Below are 21,412 nucleotides of genomic sequence, written 5' to 3' on the forward strand. Positions count from 1 at the left end.
TCTTTCCCATTGAAAGCAATGCTATTTAAGTACTCAGCTATGGCTGGACAAGATCCCACTTTTAAAGAGACAAATATGCAACTACTCATAGTCTCAGATTTATACACACTAGCTTATTTTATTGCTATAACTCCCTCACCACTATCTTTAAAACCATTAGTACTCAGACCCATGATAATAGAGATGCCTACTCTGCAAATGATTTGGGATACTGGGTCAAATCTTTCAGAGATACAACACACTGCTTCCAGAAAAACAAAACTCAAAAAAAGTAATGAAGAAGGTTACTAAAATTGAGCTGCAAACTATTTTTGTCAGCAGATACTAGCATACAGTAAGGTAACATGTTCTTGCTAGTGAGAAAAATTGAAAATCTGCAGCATGGGAAAAGTTACAGTTCCCTGCAAACTAAGTATTGATTACAGTAAGTAAGCCATAAAAAGACTCCTACTTTGCTGTCAAAAGTGCAAGTACACACAGACATAGCCTGCCTTTCAAAAGGTCTTGCAAAAGCAGTAAAATCTCTCCCACTAAAAATGCAAGGAAGGAAGTATGTGCTTTGAAATAGGTTCCAAAAGAATATCACTCTTTAACAATGTTTCAGAGGAAACACAGTTCAGCAGAATGTTCACTGAACCTTCTGAAGTACATTGGGGGGAGGAAATGGCCAGAAGCAGCTGATCCCTGGAAAGAGTCAACTGCAAATACTCATAACTTTTAGAATCTACCTAAATGGGAATCCCCAATTTTGAGTTTCCCCTCTACCCCAAAGAACATACCACTCTTACACCAATACTAACTTTCAAAAGCATTACGTATCTTATCCTCTGCCATGCAACTCATTTTACTCTGGATTGTAACAAAGGAAAAGCACTCCCAATTGCCTCTCTAATCCCACATAGCGCAATTCGAAAACCTACTTAGCAAAATGATGGCATCTTTTTTAAACCTGTGACAACAGCCCATCTTTTTTCTAAACTGTGAGGGCTAGAAACTTTGCTTTTACAACCAAAACATTGTGTTCATAGAACACAAAAGAATGGCACCAGATTTCAGGTACTACTTTTGGCAAATGTTATAATGATCATTTCATATAAACAGATACATACTTTACGGTAAAAGAGAGGTCTGACAATTTATTAAATATTTCCAATTAGGAGCTTTTTTATTATTCAGTCTCAAAAGCTGCCTACACCAGTGACACAGGAAAAACAAAAACCACAGCAACAGAAATGGCTTGGATGCAGAGTCCCACGGATGAAAGTAAGTTCTTCTATCATCTCCGCCCCCAAAAAGCATCTTGAGAGTACCGGAGAATCCTTTTGAACATCAAGGAATAGGGTGCTAAAGGATGCAATAGGAAGGAAGAACTGTCCAAACTTGAGCATGTCTCAAACTGCTTTAAAACTATCCTTCTAAATGGATAAAGGGTGATTGTCTTCTTTAGAGAAGGCACTACTTTTTGAAAATATATTTATTCATTCATTCAGAAAATTTATTCCTCACTTTAGTTAGAAAAGATCCCAGTGGCTTACAAAGTAATAATAGTAACACAATCCCTCTCTGCAGTTTTATAATCTAAAACACAGAATCAGAGAATTGTAGAGTTGGAAGGGGCCTATAAGACCATCGAGTCCAACCCCCTGCTCAATGCAGGAATCCAAATTAGAGCATATCTGACAGGTGGCTGTCCAGCTGCCTCTTGAAGGCCTCCAGTGCCGGAGAGCCCACCACCTCTCTAGGTAACTGGTTCCATTGTCGTATTGCTCTAGCTGTTAGGAAGTTTTTCCTGATGTTCAGTTGAAATCTGGCTTCCTGTAACTTGCGCCCATTGTTCCGTGTCCTTTATTTATTGATTACATTTATACCCCACCTTTCTTTTTCATGAAAACCAAGGCATATGGTTCCCAGGCGGTCTCCCATCCAGCCACTGACCAAATTTGACCCTGCTTAGCTTCAGCAGGCAGATTGCGTTATGTGTCTTCAGACCATAGCCTGGGATTGAGAAGAGATCCTGGCCCTCCTCTGCCAACTCCTAATTTCAAGTACTTGAACAGTGCTATCAGTGGCGTCACTAGTGGGGTGCGGGGAGTGCGGACCGCACCAGGGTGACACCATGAGGTGGGTGACACCCAGAGCCGCCCCATCACGGGGCAGGGCACCCGCGCCGTTGCCCAGCAAAGGAGCCAAGAAGAGCTCCGGGTCAGCATCGGAGCAGCCAACTCCTCCTCGGAGGCAGGCGAGACCGGGAGCAGCGTCAGCGGGGTGAAGGAGGCGCGCCAGCATTCCCAGGCCTGCTTCTCTGGCTGGGTGCCCCTCTGGCACGTGCCCTCCCAGGGGCATGGGTGGCTGGCCTTGTGCGCGCGCTGAGCAGGACATTTGGGGGCTCGCCAAGGAGTTACCGCACTGGGTGACACCAACCCTAGTGATGCCACTGAGTGCTATCATATCTCCCCTCAACATTACACCAAAAGGAAAAAGGGATGGAAAGGGAAGAAGAAACAAACAGGCTACTGCAGTTCAAACACAGGACTTTGTAGCACCTGAGAAATAGTAGATTAAAATCTTGCATATCAGAGCAGATGGAGGCAAGATAGTTGGCCCACATTTACTTTTGACTGTGCATGCAGCATCTTCTTGTAAAATCTTTCTAATACCATTTGTGTTCAAACAACTTATTCAGGGGTTCTATCTTCAAACAGGTTTGAAGAACACTTTGTCTCAACAGCATTGTTTTCCCACTATCAGGATTTTCTCCAATTTTCTTTAGCAAGCTATTATAATATGACTGCTAGCTTCTCCTGTACCAAGCCTTCATAAAAAAACACCACTGGTAGAAAACCAATGCCCCTTCCTGAAATCCCCATATGCCAAATCTGTTAATGGATTTCTCTACACAATATATGATTATAGTTCCCAGAAACATTTTAATATAATTAATAAACAAAGTTAAATCAATATTAAGGCAGGAGTTGACTACAAACACTGGAAGTGCTCACATAATAGCTATCAGAATTGTGGCTGGAGTTCCAAATATCATTAGTTAGGAGGAACTTTGTAATATCTTAACCTGCACTGCATACTTCAGAGGACGACATCCTCAAGACTGGTGCTTAATGAAGATTATCTACAATTTAACATTATTTATCCACTCAATTAAGGAAGCTATAGTGTAAGATCCTTGCCACATTTCAGTGAATGCTTATGGGGAAAGCAAGAACCCGACTCCACTGTAGTGACATCATATGGAATCAAGAACCCAATAAATATTCTGGATTAACAGAGGCTTAATTCAGACATCAAGCCAAGTCATGGCTTGTGTTAACCATACATCATAATCCAAAGACAAATGAACCATGGTTTAGAGCTACTTGTCTGCTTTCATTTTTCATCTGTTCAACACTCTAGGTCAGTCTTTCCCAACCAGTGTGCCTCCAGATATTGTTGGATCACAACTCCCATCTTCCTGACCATTGGCAATGCTGGCTGAGGCTGATGGGAGTTGTGGTCCAACAACATCTGGAGGCACACTGGTTGGGAAAGGCTGCTCTAGGTACAGTGACCTCTGGAAGGGAACCACAGCCATAGCAAGACATCATGATGCCAAATCCTAATTAACACAAACCAATTTACAAGCCCACTTCAAACATGGTTTCAGATTCTTGATTTGCCAGCCAACTGCAATAATCTTTTGTCAGTTCAGACATACTGCCAAAACATAGTTAAGCTTTCTTAACCATAGTTTGGCACAATATCTGAACTGAGGCACATATTCCATGCTTACATACCCTGTGCCTGACTCACAATACTGTTCAAAGTTCCTTTAGAACCATTTTGCTAGCCAGTATGTTATGTGCCTTCAAATCAATTACGATTTATGGTGACCCTATGAATCAGTGACCTCCAAGAGCATCTGTCATGAACTGCCCTGTTCAGATCTTGTAAATTCAGGTCTGTGGCTTCCTTGATGGAATCAATCCATCTCTTGTTTGGTCTTCCTCTTTTTCTACTCCCTTCTCTTTTTCCCAGCATTATTGTATTTTCTAGTGAATCATGTCTTCTCATTATGTGTCCAAAGTATGATAACCTCAGTTTCATCATTTTACTTTCTAGTGATAGTTCTGGTTTAATTTGTTCTAACACCCAATTATTTGTCTTTTTCGCAGTCCATGGTACGCACGAAGTTCTCCTCCAACACATTTCAAATGAGTGGATTTTTCTCTTATCTGCTTTTTTCACTGTCCAACTTTCACAACCATACACAGAGATCGGGAATATCATGGTCTGAACGATCCTGACTTTGATGTTCAGTGATACATCTTTGCATTTGCGGACCTTTTCTAGTTCTCTCATAGCAGCCCTCCCCAGTCCTAGCCTTCTTCTGATTTCTTGACTATGGTCTCCATTTTGGTTAATGACTGTGCCAAGGTATTGATAATCCTTGACAAGTTCAGTGTCCTCATTGTCAACTTTAAAGTTACATAAATCTTCTGTTGTCATTACTTTAGTCTTCTTGGCGTTCAGCTGTAGTCCTGCTTTTGTGCTTTCCTCCGTAACTTTCATCAGCATTTGTTTCAAATCATTACTGGTTTCTGCTAGTAGTATGGTATTGTCTGCGTGTCTTAAATTATTGATATTTCTCCCTCCAATTTTCACACCTCCTTCAGCTTGGTCCAATCCCACTTTCCGTATGATATGTTCTGTGTACAGATTAAACAAACAGGGTGATAAAATACATCCATCTCTCACCCCTCCCAATGGGGAACCAATTGGTTTCTCCATATTCTGTCCTTACAGTAGCCTCTTGTGCAGAGTATAGGTTACGCATCAGGACAATCAGATGCTGTGGCACCCCCATTTCTTTTAAAGCATTCCATAGTTTTTCATGATCTACACAGTCAAAGGCTTTGCTGTAATCTATAAAGCACAGGGTGATTTTCTTCTGAAATTCCTTGCTCCGTTCCATTATCCAACATATGTTTGCGGTATGATCTCTGGTTCCACATCCCTTTCTAAATCCAGCTTGGACATCTGGCATTTCTCGCTCCATATATGGTAAGAGCCTTTGTTGTAGAATCTTGAGCATTACTTTACTTGCGTGGGATATTAAGGCAATAGCGCGATAATTACTGCATTCTCTGGGATCCCCTTTCTTTGGAATTGGGATATATATTGAACGCTTCCAGTCTGTGGGGCATTGTTTAGTTTTCCATATTTCTTGACAATTTTTTGTCAAAATTTGGACAGATTCAAACTCAGTAGCTTGTAGCAACTCCATTGGTATGCCATCTGTTCCTGGTGATTTGTTTCTTCCAAGCATTTTAACAGCAGCTCTCCCTCACATTCTTCCAGTATGCTTCCTAGCAAATAACTTTTTCAGCTATACTGCAAGCAGGAATCGTTTTTATTTCTTTCTAGCATATTGAAAATATGATACATAGTATGGTAGAACATTGTTTGTTGAAAAGCCATAGCCGGTGGAAGGGGGCTGTTGGAGGAGTAGCTGATGGAAAGCTCCAGGGGACCCTCCTCCTGCTTGGGAAGCACTGGCTCCCATGAACAGGCCTCCCAGGGAGTAAGTGCTCCCTGTAGGCCACCATGGAAATGTTTTTACTGCGCGGGTTTGACTGGTGGAGTTTCTGGGTGGATCGGGACCTGGGGAGGAGTCCAAATGTGAGGAGGATCTTGCACTAGTCCCCCCCCCTGCAGTTCTGCCCCCGCCACACCCCTTTTTTGGCCTTCTTCCGGCCCTCTGTCCATCAGGCTGGCCATTCCTGGCTGAGCCGTGGCAGAGGACTACTGCCGTCGGAGGCCAACAGCGCCGGGAGCCTGCCAGGACAGTTGGGAGGCTGCAGCATCCAACTCCTCCCAGCCCGGCAGAAGTGCGAGTTTGGGCAACTGGTGGAAATTCTGCTGCAACTGAAATGGGAAGTACATTACAGAAATCGATACTTTAGCCGCTCTGGATAATTATTTACATAAACAAAGATGATATATTTAAAATGAACTGAGATGAATGTGTATGTGTTTTTTCACTGTCACCACATGCTAGGAACTGAGTCATCACATTAGTTCAGCACATGATAACACCAATGCTATGCCACATTTTGTCAAGCCAAGCTTCTGAAGCTGGTAACACAAATATTATTTTTTATTAAACTTCTATCCCATCCTTCCTCCCAGAAGGAGCCTAGGATGACAAACAAGGGACAAAAGACTAAAAACATCTTTTTTTAAAAAAAACTTTAAAAACGTTCTAGAAATTAATTCTAACACAGACGCTATAGACCTATATCTATATCCCAGTACCTTCAGATGACCAGGAACACAAGATCTCAAACGTGGCCATTGTTAAACAAACTAACCCAGCAAGGGGAAAAAAACAGTTGCTTGACCAGGGTGTTTTGGAACATGTTAATACAGGACAGAACTTCAAGACAAACAACAAAACTAGTGATGAAGATATATGGGTCAAAGCCATACAAAATGAAGAACCAAAACCTTATCTGAGCTTGAAAACCTTATTCAATACAGATGACTGAGACTCTGTAGTAATTTACCTCTTTCCAGAACATCTGGCAAAACATGAAAGTAGTTACAGAAATAAAGCATGCTTATGACACTTACACCTTACTTGATTTTCTAGCTTGTTGTAAAGTTAAATCAGGGGTAGCCAATGTGATGCCCTCCAGATGTTGTGGGCTACCACTCCCATCGCTTCTGACCACTGGCAACACTGATGGGAGTTGCAGTCCACAACATCTGGAGGACACCACACTGGCTACTTTGGTGCTGAAGTATCATTGGAGGGAGGCTTGCTATGGTTTGCCCTCATAATGCTACACACTTCTACTATTAATTTCCTGGCTTTCACTCACTCCTTAGCTATACTGTTCAGACTTCCTTCTGTCACTCTGCAATAACTCTTGTGTAGGATTGCTGTTCAGTACCTATAAAGTTAGAACTTTGAGTTTGCAGCTGTCACCCAGTTCAGTGATTGCTGAAACATGGTTAGGACATTGTAATAATGTTAGAGCTTGGAATTTCAAGGAGTTGTGCCAAAGTTTTGTCAATGACATAGAGCAGCCAGACTCAACTTTATAAATATGACAAATGTAGAGTTAACAGCTAATGCGGAATGCATGAGTTTTACAATATTCTTCTTTTGAAAATTACTACCCACAAGTGAAACACTATTCAGACCTTTACAGTCTTGATATGACTTAGTCATGAGAGCTGAAACACACAATACAACTTTTTTTCTTTAAAAACTACCTTACCAGTTATATTTCTTAAAGTCTCAGATGTCTTGAAGGGCCAGAAACTATATTTTAACAAAACAAAAGCTGGGGTTCCCAAGATTCGACTAAGAGCAAAGAGAACTGACAGCTACATTCTCAGAACTCCAGCTTATTCTTAGGCATTGAACCTATTCCATCGGCTTAAAAGATACAACTGTAAATTCAAATTATGGCAGAATGACATTAAAACACACTATTTTCAGACTATTCACTGACTAGTCAGACTAACAATTTCTATATAGTTAAATGAATGTCTGCCCATATAGTGCATGCCCAGGAACACATCCTACAGAACGAGACTGGAGTGCTGTTGTAACACTAACTTGACAACAGCTGTGGCTTCATCTCTACTTGGTTCTCAACTGGACTTTTAAGTTTCATCCTGGTGCAACTCCACCAGAGTTTAAAAGCAGGAAGTTGATGTTTGACCAGAAATAAATTTAGCCCTTTCTCATATGGTGCTTTCTAACTAGAAGCACTTGATGGATGGGAGAAGGAAAAAGGAACTTGTTATGTTCTTTCCAGATCACCTTGCCATACAGAATCAACATTCAAGCTGACTATGCCTTGGTTTAAAACTGCTAGATCAGCTACTAGCAGAAAGCAGTGGACACTGAATTTGCAGAAGAACAAAGGTTTTTCTCTCCCCCAGATACGGGTGATAGCAATGAGGCTATACTTAGAACACTTTGTACATTTTTTTCAATGTGTCTACTCCAAGATTGACCTACAGATATCACCCAATAGCTTTGCTCATGTATAACCCATTGATGTCACTCAACAGCTACTAATAGCTTTTCTTTACTTTTGTAATATCTAAACCTTATTCCTAATGGTTTTCCCGCTAGGAAAAGAAAATGTTAGGGGATTTAAGAAGTCGAGTTAGAGACAGGAAACCTAGGATTTAATCAGAAATAGTTTACTCTCCAGCATGAACATAAGCACATAGGGCAAAAAATCACGATACACAGATTTGGAAATGACAAGTTTTCAACAGTGAAACTTGCTTCCTTGCATGCTTCCTTGTTGTTGATTTATGACCTTCAGACCACAGCATTTTCAAACATCTTTGTAATTAACAAGGGGCAGAAAAAACTAAACAAATGAAAGCAAGAATTCCCAAAAGATCCTAGGACAACAGAAGCAACAGAAGCTTTGGGGGGCAAAGGCCTCAGATACTTTCCCATACAGCTACATACCTCCCTTCCTAAAGTTGCCACATACACAAGAAGTAAACCACTGCACATAATGTAAAACAACGTGTTAGCAATGGTTTGTGTGTCAGCTTATTTCAACTTTAACCCAACAAAATGAGTTTAAGCCAAAACAATGAAACAAAACCAAATGCAAGATGTCACCTAAACCATATTTGCAACTAAACTTTGTTATTTTTAATTCATTCATTTATTTGGTTTATTGTAATATTGTGGGCATAGAAGCCCTAATTTTTTCAGCCATATAGAAAACTAAAAAAGGAGAAAAAGAGGCAGGAACCAAAGAATTCCACATAGATTACCCAAGGTCTTAGCAACACCTAAGAAATATTGAAACCTGAGGCTAGTAATTAATTCAAATGGGAAGGACAGACTTCAAATTCAGCTCTAATTGCTCCCTAAAGGCAGCTTCCTGAACAAATCCACCCAGAATAATTGCCATTTTCAAATGGAAGACTAGCACCTTTGTTTACAACAGTGTTATCGTACATTATATTGAAGTGTCTCCAAATCTAAGGGGAAAATAGAATTGTTCCTGGACAAAACTCAATGGAAAGGGAAGGGCCATAGTTCAGTGGTAGACCATTTGTCTTGCATGCAGATGGTCCCAAGTGCAATCCCTGGCATCCCCAGGTAGGGCTGGGAGAGAACCCTGCCTGAAACCCTAGCCTAGATAGCTGCTGCCAATCAGTGCAGACAATACTGTGCTAGATGCGCTGATGGTCTGACTCAGTCTAGGGCAGCCTCCTACAAAGCATAAAGTAGACCCATTAGGCAACACCACCAAGAGAGTTCGTTGCTTATCCAGTGAAGTTTTCAATATTTGATCATCACTACCAGGAATAGCTAACCTATGGGTCAGATCTGGCCTGGCAAGCCATGCAAAGTGGCCCACCAACCCCTGCAGCTTTACCTCCCAATCTCAGGGCTCAGCAAATTGGAACTGCTGCCCTTTTCTCTTCATAGATTGTTTGTCTCATATAGAGACAGACAGACACACGACCCACTCTCTCCCCAAGCGGTAGTGGGGGAAATGCTACCTTCTACACTTCACAGGAGAGAGCATGTATGTATGATTATGTGTGTGCGTGTGCAAACACATGCTGTGTGTCTGCATATGCAGTATATGTGTGTTCTTTCTGTGTGGCAAGTGCACTTATGGTGAGCATGGGAATCCATACATAAGTATACATTGGCCATGTCCATGGCTGACGTGTCATCATGGCCCCAAGCTGAAAAAGGTTAGCCATTCCGATCTATACCATGCTTGTTTTGTTTCTGCTGAGGAATGCCACAGGCCATTCCTAGAGAGACACCTGCCACAGGTGAAGAATTTCTGTCCAAGAAGGAAGGCTCATTTGGCTGCTCACAGTCACTTCCTCGTTGCCGAAGTGAGGCACGCTGCAGTGGTGGATCACCTCCATTGGCCAACACCAAAGGAGGGAGTACCCTGATGGAGAGCAATGAGAGGCAGATCCATTTAAGCCTACTGTCTATCTGTTGTGAGAGTGAGCTGGCTTTGAGGATTCTGACATTTTTGTCTGCTTGCCTGAGGGCCAGCTGTTTTTAATATCTGTCTGCCAAACCAGGCTAGAACCTATAGTGAGAGGGTGGATCTTACCCTGGAGCAGCAAATCTTTCCAATTGCATGAGGCACTAGAGAGCCAGTGTGGCATAGTGGTTAGAGTGTTGGACTATGACCTGGGAGACTAGGGTTCGAATACCCACACAGCCATGAAGCTCACTGGGTGACCTTGGGCCAGTCACTGCCTCTCAGCCTCAGAGGAATGCAATGGTAAACCACCTCTGAATACCGCTTACCATGAAAAACCCTATTCATAGGGTCACCACAAGTCAGGATTGACTTGAAGGCAGTCCAATTTCACATGAGGCACTGAACTTTCCATTGGACATATATATGTGGCGTCATGGAATTTTGGCTTCCAGTAAAATGAGAATCTGTATTTTGTGTTTGCAATTCATACTTGTATGAATTGATCATATTATTAGTAGTAGTATTACATCTCTTTCTGCTTATATTGTTATTCCAATTCCTATTTTGATATTGTGGTATTGATGACTTTGGCTCATATTGTTAGCCACTTTGAGAGAAGAAAACAGGCTCCCACACAGTTTCTAAATGATAACCTTAATAAAATAGTAAGTACTAGAGGTAACATAGGTGTGATCAGCAATGTTTGATGGTTGCACAAAATCCCCACAAAAGTTATGTGTAGATCGACAATGTACCAGCAGTAAAAGTGCAGTATGAATATTTCAAATTCTTAAGCTATCTGAGAAACAAGGCACTTGGCATTTTTTCCCCTCAGGCTGGCACACAACTATGACCAACTTATGTCAGTTGGTGCAGTCCAATCTTTTTCTGCTATATCTATACAATGTATAGTACAGATAAATCCTTTTGATGGCAGGGATAAATTCTCCACTGCCTCTTTGCTGTGGAAAACTAAGATATAGCTGTAAACCCTAAAAGTTTCTGAAAAACCATATGCAGACCATAAATGCAGCTACTGCCTGTTAGCCAGCCATAGTTAGTACCTTTGGTTTATCAGTGTCATGGTTCACCAATGGCAAATACAATTATAGTGTTCATATGACGTTCAAATGAGACTGTAAAGGAAACCAACCAACATAATTCTAGTAGGTGAATCACCAGGTTGGGGCGCACAGTTCAGCATTCTAATGCTAAACAAGGGAATGAAAATGTTCGTCTTTGCCCGATAACCTGGAACATACATAGCCCAATCTTAAACATGTTTCTCAGAAATTAAGGCCCACTGGATTCAATGAAGCTTCCTCCATAATAAATACACTCAGAACAGCAGGCCTATTGCAAAACTATTTTGCAGTTTGTTTGCAAGTATAAGTGGAAACTTAATGTAGAGATGGAGAACCTGTAAAGTGAGAAAAGTGGGATAAAGGATTTTAAATAAATACGATGGACTAACAGTAATATTTTAGCATTTACATAAAGCATTGCAAGCATTTCAGAGTACTTTACATACACTGTTCTTAGTAATCCTTATAGGAATTCGGTACGGTAAACTAATATTATCATTCTCATATTGCAAATTGGCGCCTAAGGCCAAAAGATTAAGAAGCTTGCCCAAGTTCATGGGTAAGGAGAGATCAGAACAGGACTTCCTGTTTCTTAACTCACACTTTTCATCACTATTCAGAGTACCTCTAAACTTTCTTCAGTCTTTGTGGCATCTAAACAGCACTGGCGTAAGATCTTTTCACATCACTTGCTATAACCCATCAGACAAAGCAAAGCTATTAGAGCAAAGATTGACAGGAGCATGATTGTATTCGATGGAGTGCTAAGGTAGGGTCCTGTCAGTGCACCTCCTCCCAGATCTGTTCTAGCGGTTCTCCTGACCCTCTGAAGCAGATTTGGGGAGGGCACCGGGTGCACATGTGTGGAGGAGAAGAAGAAGGAAGCCTCATTACAATAGTGGTAATCTTTGTGGTGATGGGACGAGATAGTTGAATACCACCCCATGTGTACATATTTCTCTGCAGCATATGTGTTTCGGGTCCTTTATGGTTTACATAGTATGTGAATGTGTGCTGGGGGGATGTACATAAAGCTTTATACTGCCATTTGCCTTCACTCTTATGATAATTAAGGGTGCATTCTCATAGTTCCCGAGAGCATGCCCCAGGGGCCACAGAATCTTGCGGATCTTCCTCTCCGCAGCTAAGAAGAGGTCTGCCCTTGGGGATCCATCTTGAAAGCCTGCTCCTGGCTGCTGTGGAAATGTCAGCTGTCATTGTTCCTCCACCATCAGCGCTCCAACAGCCCTGGGTCCAAAGCCTTCATGTACCCCAGCATGCCCTGGAAATTTTTTTTGAAGGGGAGGAAGGGAGTTATGGCAGCCCTGGAGCTGGCATACTTATCTTCCCTCATTGGGATCAATGGAAAGGGAAACCTTCTTTTAAGAAATGATGCCAACTAAAGGAAAAAAACAAAGCACAAAACCTGCAACACCCCTTGCCCCCTTTTGCCATGCTGGCTCATGCCCAGAAAGGAATTGGCAGTTCCTGTGCCATGGGTTCTCCCGTCTCCACTCCCTTGCAATTGCTCTGCCTTAGTGTTTCTGCAAAACAAAAATACTGAATACTTCTAGGTCAGTTAGTCACTAGCATAAACAGGAAACTTGTATCTTATTATACCACGTAACAGCTCTAGACGCAGACAGCAGACTATGATCCTGAAAGATTACAATCAGCAAAATAACCTCATATTTCTAAATAATGAAAAGAAAATAAGTTACATTCAATAGGCAAATGTGCACTGGGCATCAAGGCCATTTAGAAAATAAATCTGGTTTCATGTGCCATAATGGAAACCTGCAGCATTTCCCTCTTTTTTTTCTTATGTGTAGTGAATATATTATATCTGCTGGACAATCAGGTGGGTCCAGCATCTGTCAGTAGTATTTGCCCTGCAGTTTATAAGCAGCCAGTGACACCCTTCATCTTCTCGAATTCATCTACTTGGGGACTACAGAAACAATAAAGACCTCTTAGTTGCTAGAACATCTCAGGACATCTGACTAGTAGAATCACATGATAAGCAGGCATTAACAATATTTTGCCAGTCCTAAGTAGTTCGAAGAAATTTTGATTCACTGATGCTGTCAAACCCTTAGACACATAAGTAACCAGGCACCTGAGATTCTTCCAGCTCTGGTAAAAGATACTACAAAATAACATTAGAAACTAGACTTTTCAATTCCTCACAACCAGACACTAGATCTAAGAATTTCAAGTCACACAACTTCTGGGAAAGGAGTATGTCCTTTGCTAGCCAGCGACAGCTTAGTTTGTATACCTGCCCCTTTGTTCCCATTCAATCAGTATTGCACAGGTGATTGTATGTCACCTCACATTTTGAGTACATCCAAAACAGTGACTCTTAGCAAGAGAAGTGGGAAATAATCTTTCTAAAACCCGGTTTGTTGCTTTACACTGCCTGCCACCACGTTTGACAGAACCACTTGTCTTTGTTCAAAGCCTACTTGGACACAATGTCTTCTTAATTTAACAAGGTTCAGTGCAGAAAATTGGAGAACCCTGGCACCAGATCCATTTATAACAAAGGGAGGCAACATGGTGCCCTCCAGATGTTGTTGGATTACAACTCCCATCACCCCCTGACTACTGGCCATGCTGGCTGAGGATGATGGGAGCTGTAGTCCAACAACATTCGGAGGTCTCCCCTTATTTTTATCATATATGATCAAGCTCAAAATGCAGGATTGAGTAGTTGGAGGCCCCAATATCTAACTATAACTACTTAGAAAGGGCTAGTCCAAGCGAACCTTTTTCAGACAAAGAGTTTTCTTTGCTGACTGAATATGCATGAAAACATGTTTCGCTATGTTGTTTTTTACAGGAAAATTGTATTTTAAGCTAGGTTTTAGAACTCTACTCTTATTTAGAAGTGAACAAGATTTCATCACTCCTATGCTTTACTGGTTATCAGCTTATTTTCCCATGTGGACAAGTAATTAGTAAGTGCACAGTGTAACATAACCAATATCATGCAGGAAATTATTTGGGCTGTAACTCTTGAAATTACAAAACAAACAGCAATGTAACATAATGCCCGTTTGGCTGCAATGCTAAGTCAAACTATGGGTTAGCATGAATGAGTGGGATCCTGGAAAGGATATCACAGCCGCTTTACTCCTCACTGGTTGTTTGGCTGCTGTGGTTTGCCTTGGTGTGTTTTCTGAACCCAGACTTGTGGTTTGTCTGGGACAACTGTGAGTCCGAGGTTTGGGGAACACCTAAGCCAAACTACAGCTTAAACAGCAGCAAAGCAACTGAGGAGGAGCAAGGCACCTGCAATCTTCTCTCCAGGAGCCCACATGTTTGCTCATCCAGGCTAAATCATGCTTTGGCTTAACATTACATGTGAACTAGATCAATGGCCAAGAGTGAGCTTGGAAGCAGGGCTGTGGAGTCGGAAGCAATTTTGGGTGGAATCGGAAGCAATTTTGGGTGGAGTCGGAAGAAACGTGCTGACTCCGACTTCAAAATAAAATTAATATTTTAATATTAATTTATTAATATTAATACATTAATATACATTTGCCATTTATGAAGGAGTCGGAATCAGACAGTAGAAAAATAGAGGCGTTGGAGTTGGAGTCAAAGGTTTGACATACTGACTCCACAGCCCTGCTTGGAAGTCCATGATTCAAATCTCACCTCAGCCACAAGCTGACTAGGTGGCAAGGCACTGCCCCTCAACCCCTATTTGCAATTTGGGGTTGATAAGACAGAAGACAGCCTACAGAGCTATTGTTACAGAGGTCATGAATTAAATGATTGGAATAATCAAACTGAGCTATATAAATGCTAAGTTATTAGAACACAGTGTGTAACTATGTAACTACCAGTACTGTCACCAAAACTGACGCATCTCCAATCAAGTTGGTTGAGCCAGTGCATGTACTGCAAAAGCCCATGTTATTTTTATATAAATAGCTGTCAAAACATTAGGAGAATCTCATAATGTTGCTAAGTTTATGCGCATTAAGCAGCATACTAATAAAATAGAGAACTTTTCCCACACAATATTGGAACAATGTTTATTTAATTTTTAGATAGAGGATAGGGACAACAGATTGGCTGCCTTAAGTTGACAATTAAGTGCTGCCTGACCTCCAATATACTGAGATAAACAAGACAATCAAGATTCTATGTCAGTACAGTGTGGATATGAAAGAAACAGAGGGAATAAACTGCTGTGAACAGTTATCAGCAAAGGCAGTCAGGTAAGAACAATCTATTTCCCCTGTTCCTTAAATGTAATCAAAGACAGCTGCATTAAAGTTTACACCCTACTCACAGGGGTTACAAAGGTGAGATCAATATTCATTTTCTTCACATGGACACCACTTTTTCCAGTTAATTCTATCGCCTTCCACACTACTATTTTCCTGCACCCAGACATTCTGTGTCAAAGTCATCCTGGCTAATCTATCAGCTTCTCTATTAAATTCCTCACCTCCCCACCCAGCACATCTGCAGAAATCAAGGACTGATATCAGAGGCCAGTGCCACTGAGCAGCTGCTGAGTCCACAAAAACTTGAGAGATCCCACCAACACCAACTTAGCTAGCCCTCCCTAACTAGCTGTCACTGCAGACATTAACATCATATCTTTACTCCAAGTAGGAGAATGAGTGGCATTTCAAAAGAGCAACCACCCTCTACTCACTTGCCTGCACTTTCCTTGTGGGTGGCACCAGGGATTGTGGGCAACACCACCACCCAGCAGTGGCAGGCAAACAAGTGGAGAACACAAGAAACAAATGCCATCTCCATTCAATCAGTATCATTATCTGAGTTCATGGCACAGAGGGTTGGGCCACCCAACTGCCATGTCCAGAGACACAGAAGAGATAGCAGCAGGCACTCCTCACAGCCCCCTTCACTATTTGATTGCCAGTTTCACTAGTGGATTGTGTCCACACACTCACGCGTACCCCCACTGCATAATGCAGTGGGCCCAAGAACCACACCGCTCATGAACAGCCTCCTTGCAGCTGCTCTGTTGCCCATCTCGGCGAGGAGGAAACAGAGAGCAGCAGCCCCCACCAACCTCTCTCAGCAGTGTGGCTTGGAGAACCCATTAATGGAGACCCTGACTTGGTGTTGCAGCAGCCACCACTGCTGCTGGGAGGACACCCTCTACTGTGCTGCTACCGCCTGCAATGGCAACAACACTTATCATGCTACCCAAAGCAGACAAGCAAATGGCAATTCAAAGGACCAGCCACCTCTACACACTCACCTGCCATCTAACTTTGGGTGGCATTGAGGGTTGGATCCCTCACCATCCTCCAAGGGAGTGGACCAGTGAGTGGAAGCAGCTGCTTCATGGGTGAAGCTGCTGGTGCTAGTCATTCACCTGCTCCATCTGGGTGTGCTGCAGCTTTTCTACCATACTGCCCAGAAAGAAAATGCAGAGGTGCTCCTTGCTGCTACCTATACCACTTGGTGGCCCTCAGAGACAACTGCAAGGATAGCCCCTGCTTGCTCGTCCTCACTGACTGGGCAGAACAAATGGGAGGACTGATCGTGTTGTGGTGAGGAGCAGGGGTGGGGGGAAGAATTAAGAGCAGAGCCCACAGAGGACATGTTGCCAAACGCTCGCCAAATCTGAAACGAGCCCAGCAGAGACCGCTCAACTCTTACCATGTTACTAGGAAGTATATACTTATATAATAGCCTTCACAAGTTAGTCAGGTTTTTCTTGCGGGGCATCGTTCCAAATAAGCGTTCTCAGCCACCTCTGCAAAGGCCACAACCGTTCTAGATCGCCCACACCATCTAGTTCTCCTTTCCTCATGAAGATGCGGTTTCCCTCATTAGTCCCATATTGTCTTTAGCCCCTTGAATTCGCCTCTTAGCAGCCTTCTCCCTTTTTTTATTCTCAGACCACACTCCTGCATGCACCAGAACACCCCATTTTCCACGGCTGGCAACCCATGTCAGGACCCACGCTCCCCACCCTCGGACGTCCGTCACCCAAGCTTCTAGACACCCTCACACCCCTCCCCCGCAGCCACCGCCCGGGCCCTTTCTTAGAGCTTCCTCGCAGCCCTTTAAGTCCCGCCCATCCCCAAGAGACGGGGAGTGGTCTGTCTAATCTCGCGCCCGTATTGGCCGCGCCACCCGCCTCTCGCCTCGTACAGCGGTGCCAATTGACGCAGCTGAACTGCCAATCACGATGAGGCGGAACCTAGCTCGCAAGTCTTGGAGGAGTTCGCTTTTCTTGAGGGGAGGAGAAGAGGGAGGGCGGGGTGAGCGGAGCAGCGGCAACGGCCAAACTCACCTCGGGACCGGAGAAGGGAGGGAATGAAATTAAGAGAACGGGTGTTTTCCCCCCCCGTTATGGTCTCACGTTCCTCCGCCTCGCGCCGCTACTAACGGGGCTCTTCCCCACTCTCGAGCTGCAGCCCCCAAGTCTTGCTGTGTTGAAGTGTTGAACCCCCCCCCTCTCGTTTTCTGCGCGCTCGAAAGTCTCGCGAGACTTGGCAAAGAGGCGGGGACAGAGATACGGAGCCAATGAAAGAGGAGAGGGCGGGGTCATAGAAAGGAGGGGGCGTGGCTGAAACTTTGAAGTGACTACCAAGTAGAGTGTGTTAGTATATCCTTCCCCTCTGCGTGCGAGCGCAGTTCGGTGGAACTCAGAGGCTGTGGTTCTCTTGAAACAAGTGATTCCCGCAAAGCTTTGCTGTAGGGGCATATATCGAGAAGAAGCGACAGATACCAATAGAGTGGAGGTAGGCAGTAGGGAATGAGGGCAATCTCCTCCAGTCGATCCAAGATCTACTTCTCCAAAGTGCATGCAAGATCAGTGCCCAGAGTCTTGCACTGAGCTAGGGCTCGGTGGAAATCTGTTCTCAGACTCAGATTCCCTATAAGTCACGTTGTTGTTTAGTTTTCAGAGAGATGTGGTTATAGGGATTGTCCTGCAGAGTGCCTGTACTTCAGAATTTGCCACCACACCACTGCAGGTAAAAAGTTTCAGATTCCCCAAACAGAGTCTATTATACCACTGCACCAAGTTTTAATGAGATTTGGTTTTTCTTGGGAGAGTTGCCATTTCCAGGGGTACAAGTGTCCACAAAAAGAATGCTCATTTTTCACTCTTTTGCACATTTTTTCATGCCAGTTTGCAGCCATTGTGCCTCTGATCTACTGTTGGGGTGTGGGGAGAGAGAACTCCTCCCTAGGGCCAAGCAGTGATCCCTTCCATTGGGATATACATCCAAAAGCATATCCCATTGAAAATACGTGCCTTTTGATGTACATTGCAAATGTAATTCTGCTGCACTGTGTTACTTTTAATGGGATATGCAGAGAATATTAGCCCACCTGCCTCAGCAATGAGGCAGAGTTCTCTCTTCCTCTTGTCACCATCACCCGCCCAAAAAAAACTTTCACACCTTTTTTCACAAGGAAGTGGGGAATAAAACTGCTGAGAGGATCCTTCATGCCAGGCAAAAATGTTCATTAAATGAGTCCCCTTGCTTTGGTCTGGCACTATTGCCCCCCCTTACCTTTCTAGTAGCACCTCTCTTTCCCACAAGAGCACAGTGGTTCAGGTAGAGAAGGCACATACAGGCAGACTGTGCCCCATTTCAGAGACAGAAGATTGGTTTGAATTGAAAGTAATGGATCACAGATTGCTAATTAGCTACCAGGCTAAGTTCAGGGTGCTGGTTTGAATGTATAAAGGCCCATGCAGCTTGGGACCAGGATACCTGAAAGATCATCTCACCCCATATATACCCAGTTGGTCACTGCGGTCTGCAAATGATGGCATCCTGCAGATACCATCTTATCAGGAGGTCAGTTCAGCACAACATAGGAAGCGGACCTTTAATGTTGTGGCACCTATCCTTTGGAATTCCCTCCCCTGAAATATTAGACAGGCATCATCTCTGTTATCTTTTCGGCACCTACTGAAGATCTTCCTTTTTCAATAAGCCTTTTAAGTAGAGATCTTTCCCAGTCTGCATCTGTATTCAAATTGTTTTAATTTGTTTTTATTGTTTTGCCACTTGTTTGCTGCCCTTGGCCCCTTTTGGGAGAAAGAATGGTATATAGATTTAACAATAAATAAATAATCAGTGGACTAAATCCAACCACAGTTAGTCTTTACTACATCCTATTAAAAGCAATGGGATTTATGTTAGTCTTAACTAACTTCTTGGATCGGTTTTGATGGGACTTAGTCATGACCATTTTTTTTAATACTTATATCCTATCTTCCGTCGTGGAAATCAAGGCAGCATACAGGTGGCTCCTGGGAGTTCTATGCAGGTACTGACCAGATCCCATACCTAGACCTCCATACCTTCAGTAAGATGGTGGCCTCCATGCCATCCCTATTGGAACAAATCCAACAGGAAATGTCATCTTCAGACTCCTTGCCATGTATAATTTTTCCTGAACTATAACTGACTCTTAAGAAACCAGCTAAATCTGCAATGTGAAGCAAATTCAACATTTAAATTTATACAGTTGTGTTGCTCTGTTAAAATCAGTTCACTGCCTGGAAAACTATCTTAATAAACTTGAGATCTATAGTCTCCCACAATAGCATTTATAGCCATCCCGTCTTAGAGCCAATGTCCAGAAAAATATTGTAGGGCAGGTCTGTTACAGCAAAGTTCCTCTTATTTCAAGACAGTAGCCATAGTCCACCCCTGGTACATGTCCTCAGAACAAAATTAAATACAACTTACTCTCAGGTAAGTGGGTGCAGAACTGCAGCTCTGAGTCGAATTGTGGTCATTGCATTTGTGGCATCCCAATAATGCATTGGGCTGACTTCTTTTTTTGAACTGTAGGGCTATTATCCTCCATTTTGTCTGAATTGCTGACCACGGTTTAAATACTAAAAATATTTTTCAGCTCCATGTAAGTAGTGCATTTGTGTATATCAGATTGCTTTATTCATTTTAACAATCATATGGGACTTTGTTTAAAGTTTAAGTCATGGGAAAGGGCCCTTCTTTGTGAGGTTGGTTGGCAGTGCTTTAAACCCTTTATACTGCAGTTTAATTTTTCATGTTAACAACTGAGTTATTGAAGACTTATGCCATTTTTTGCACTAGATTGAAATGACTGACACGATTCATTTTGGCTTACTTCTTGTTAATTATTGTGCAATTTGCTATAGCCTCTGGCTGAAGCAATGAACGTGTAGTTCTAATGTGTCACGGGAATATAGAACCCGAGTAACACATATCATTTATACCCACCTGTAGCTTCCAGTTGGATTTACTGTTGGAGGTGAGGGAAAAATAACGCATCTAAATCTGCAATTTATTCTAAGGAATGCCATTATCAGTCTGTACATTTTATGTGTTATTTCATTATCCTGTTTCTTCTGTCATCCTTTTAATTTAGACTGGCTCACCCATGGAGTGTTTCACTTGATGACTACAAGGTGAAGTAATGCTTGAATGGGCCAAAAACACAAGGCTTCTCCACAGTTTCAGTGCTTGCTTTCAAGAGACAGTAATTAAGTATGAGAAATAAAGGCTTGTACAAAGCAGAAAACTTTTCATTCCCTTTGGGACACGCTTGACTGATGAAACTCTTACAATGGTTAAAGAAGGAAAGCAAAAGGAGACAGAAACACGGTCCGAACCCTATATGCAATAATACAGCGACTACTACGTAGGGACAAAGAGAACTATTATAATAGTTATTGTAAAGAAATAGAAGAGGACAACAAAAAAGGTAGAACAAGAGCCCTGTTCCAAAGGATTAGAGAAATTAAAGGGACATTTAAACCAAGAGTAGGGATGTTGAATAATCCACAGGGGAACACACTGACTGACAGGAAATGAAAGGAAGACAGAAGCAATACACTGAAGAACTATATAAAAGAGATGCCAGGATGACAGATCCATTCACGGAGAAACTATGATGAAGAACCAGAAATTTTGGAATATGAAGTGAAAGCTGCTCTTAAAATACTTGGAAGAAACAAATCATCAGGAACAGATGGCATACCAGTAGAGTTGCTGCAAGTTACTGAGACTGAATCTGTCCAAATTTTGACAAACATTTGTCACCAAATAGGGAACACTAAACTATGGCCCACAGACTGGAAGCATTCAATATATATCCCAATTCCAAAGAAAGGGGATCCCGGAGAATGCAGTGATTATCGAACTATTGCCAATATCCCACACAAGTAAAGTAATGGTCAAGATTCTACAACAAAGTCTCTTACCATATATGGAGCGAGAAATGCCAGACGTCCAAGCTGGATGTAGAAGAGGAAGAGATGCCAGAGATCATACTGCAAACATACGTTGGATAATG

The 21,412-nt window shown here is 42.6% G+C and overlaps 1 protein-coding gene across 5 annotated transcripts in view; it reads right to left on the reverse strand.

Moving 5' to 3' along the window:
- Positions 1–17,564, reverse strand: part of LOC133379552 (cyclic AMP-dependent transcription factor ATF-7) — a 149,719-nt gene extending 132,155 nt beyond the window's left edge. For 3 of the 5 annotated variants that reach the window (XM_061615077.1, XM_061615075.1, XM_061615076.1), the window contains exon 1: positions 17,397–17,564. Coding sequence is in view for 1 of the 5 variants with exons in the window: in XM_061615074.1 (XP_061471058.1) it covers positions 16,757–16,759 (3 nt within the window). In the remaining 4 variants the exon portion in view is untranslated. Of the gene's footprint in view, positions 1–16,352; positions 16,372–16,756; positions 17,091–17,396 lie in introns of those variants that run through there. The other 2 variants (XM_061615074.1, XM_061615072.1) reach the window with 2 other exon arrangements.
- Between the last annotated feature and the right edge of the window lie 3,848 nt (positions 17,565–21,412).

This window comes from Rhineura floridana, chromosome 3 (genome assembly GCF_030035675.1).
Source record: "Rhineura floridana isolate rRhiFlo1 chromosome 3, rRhiFlo1.hap2, whole genome shotgun sequence".
NCBI classification, from domain to species: Eukaryota; Metazoa; Chordata; class Lepidosauria; order Squamata; family Rhineuridae; genus Rhineura; species Rhineura floridana.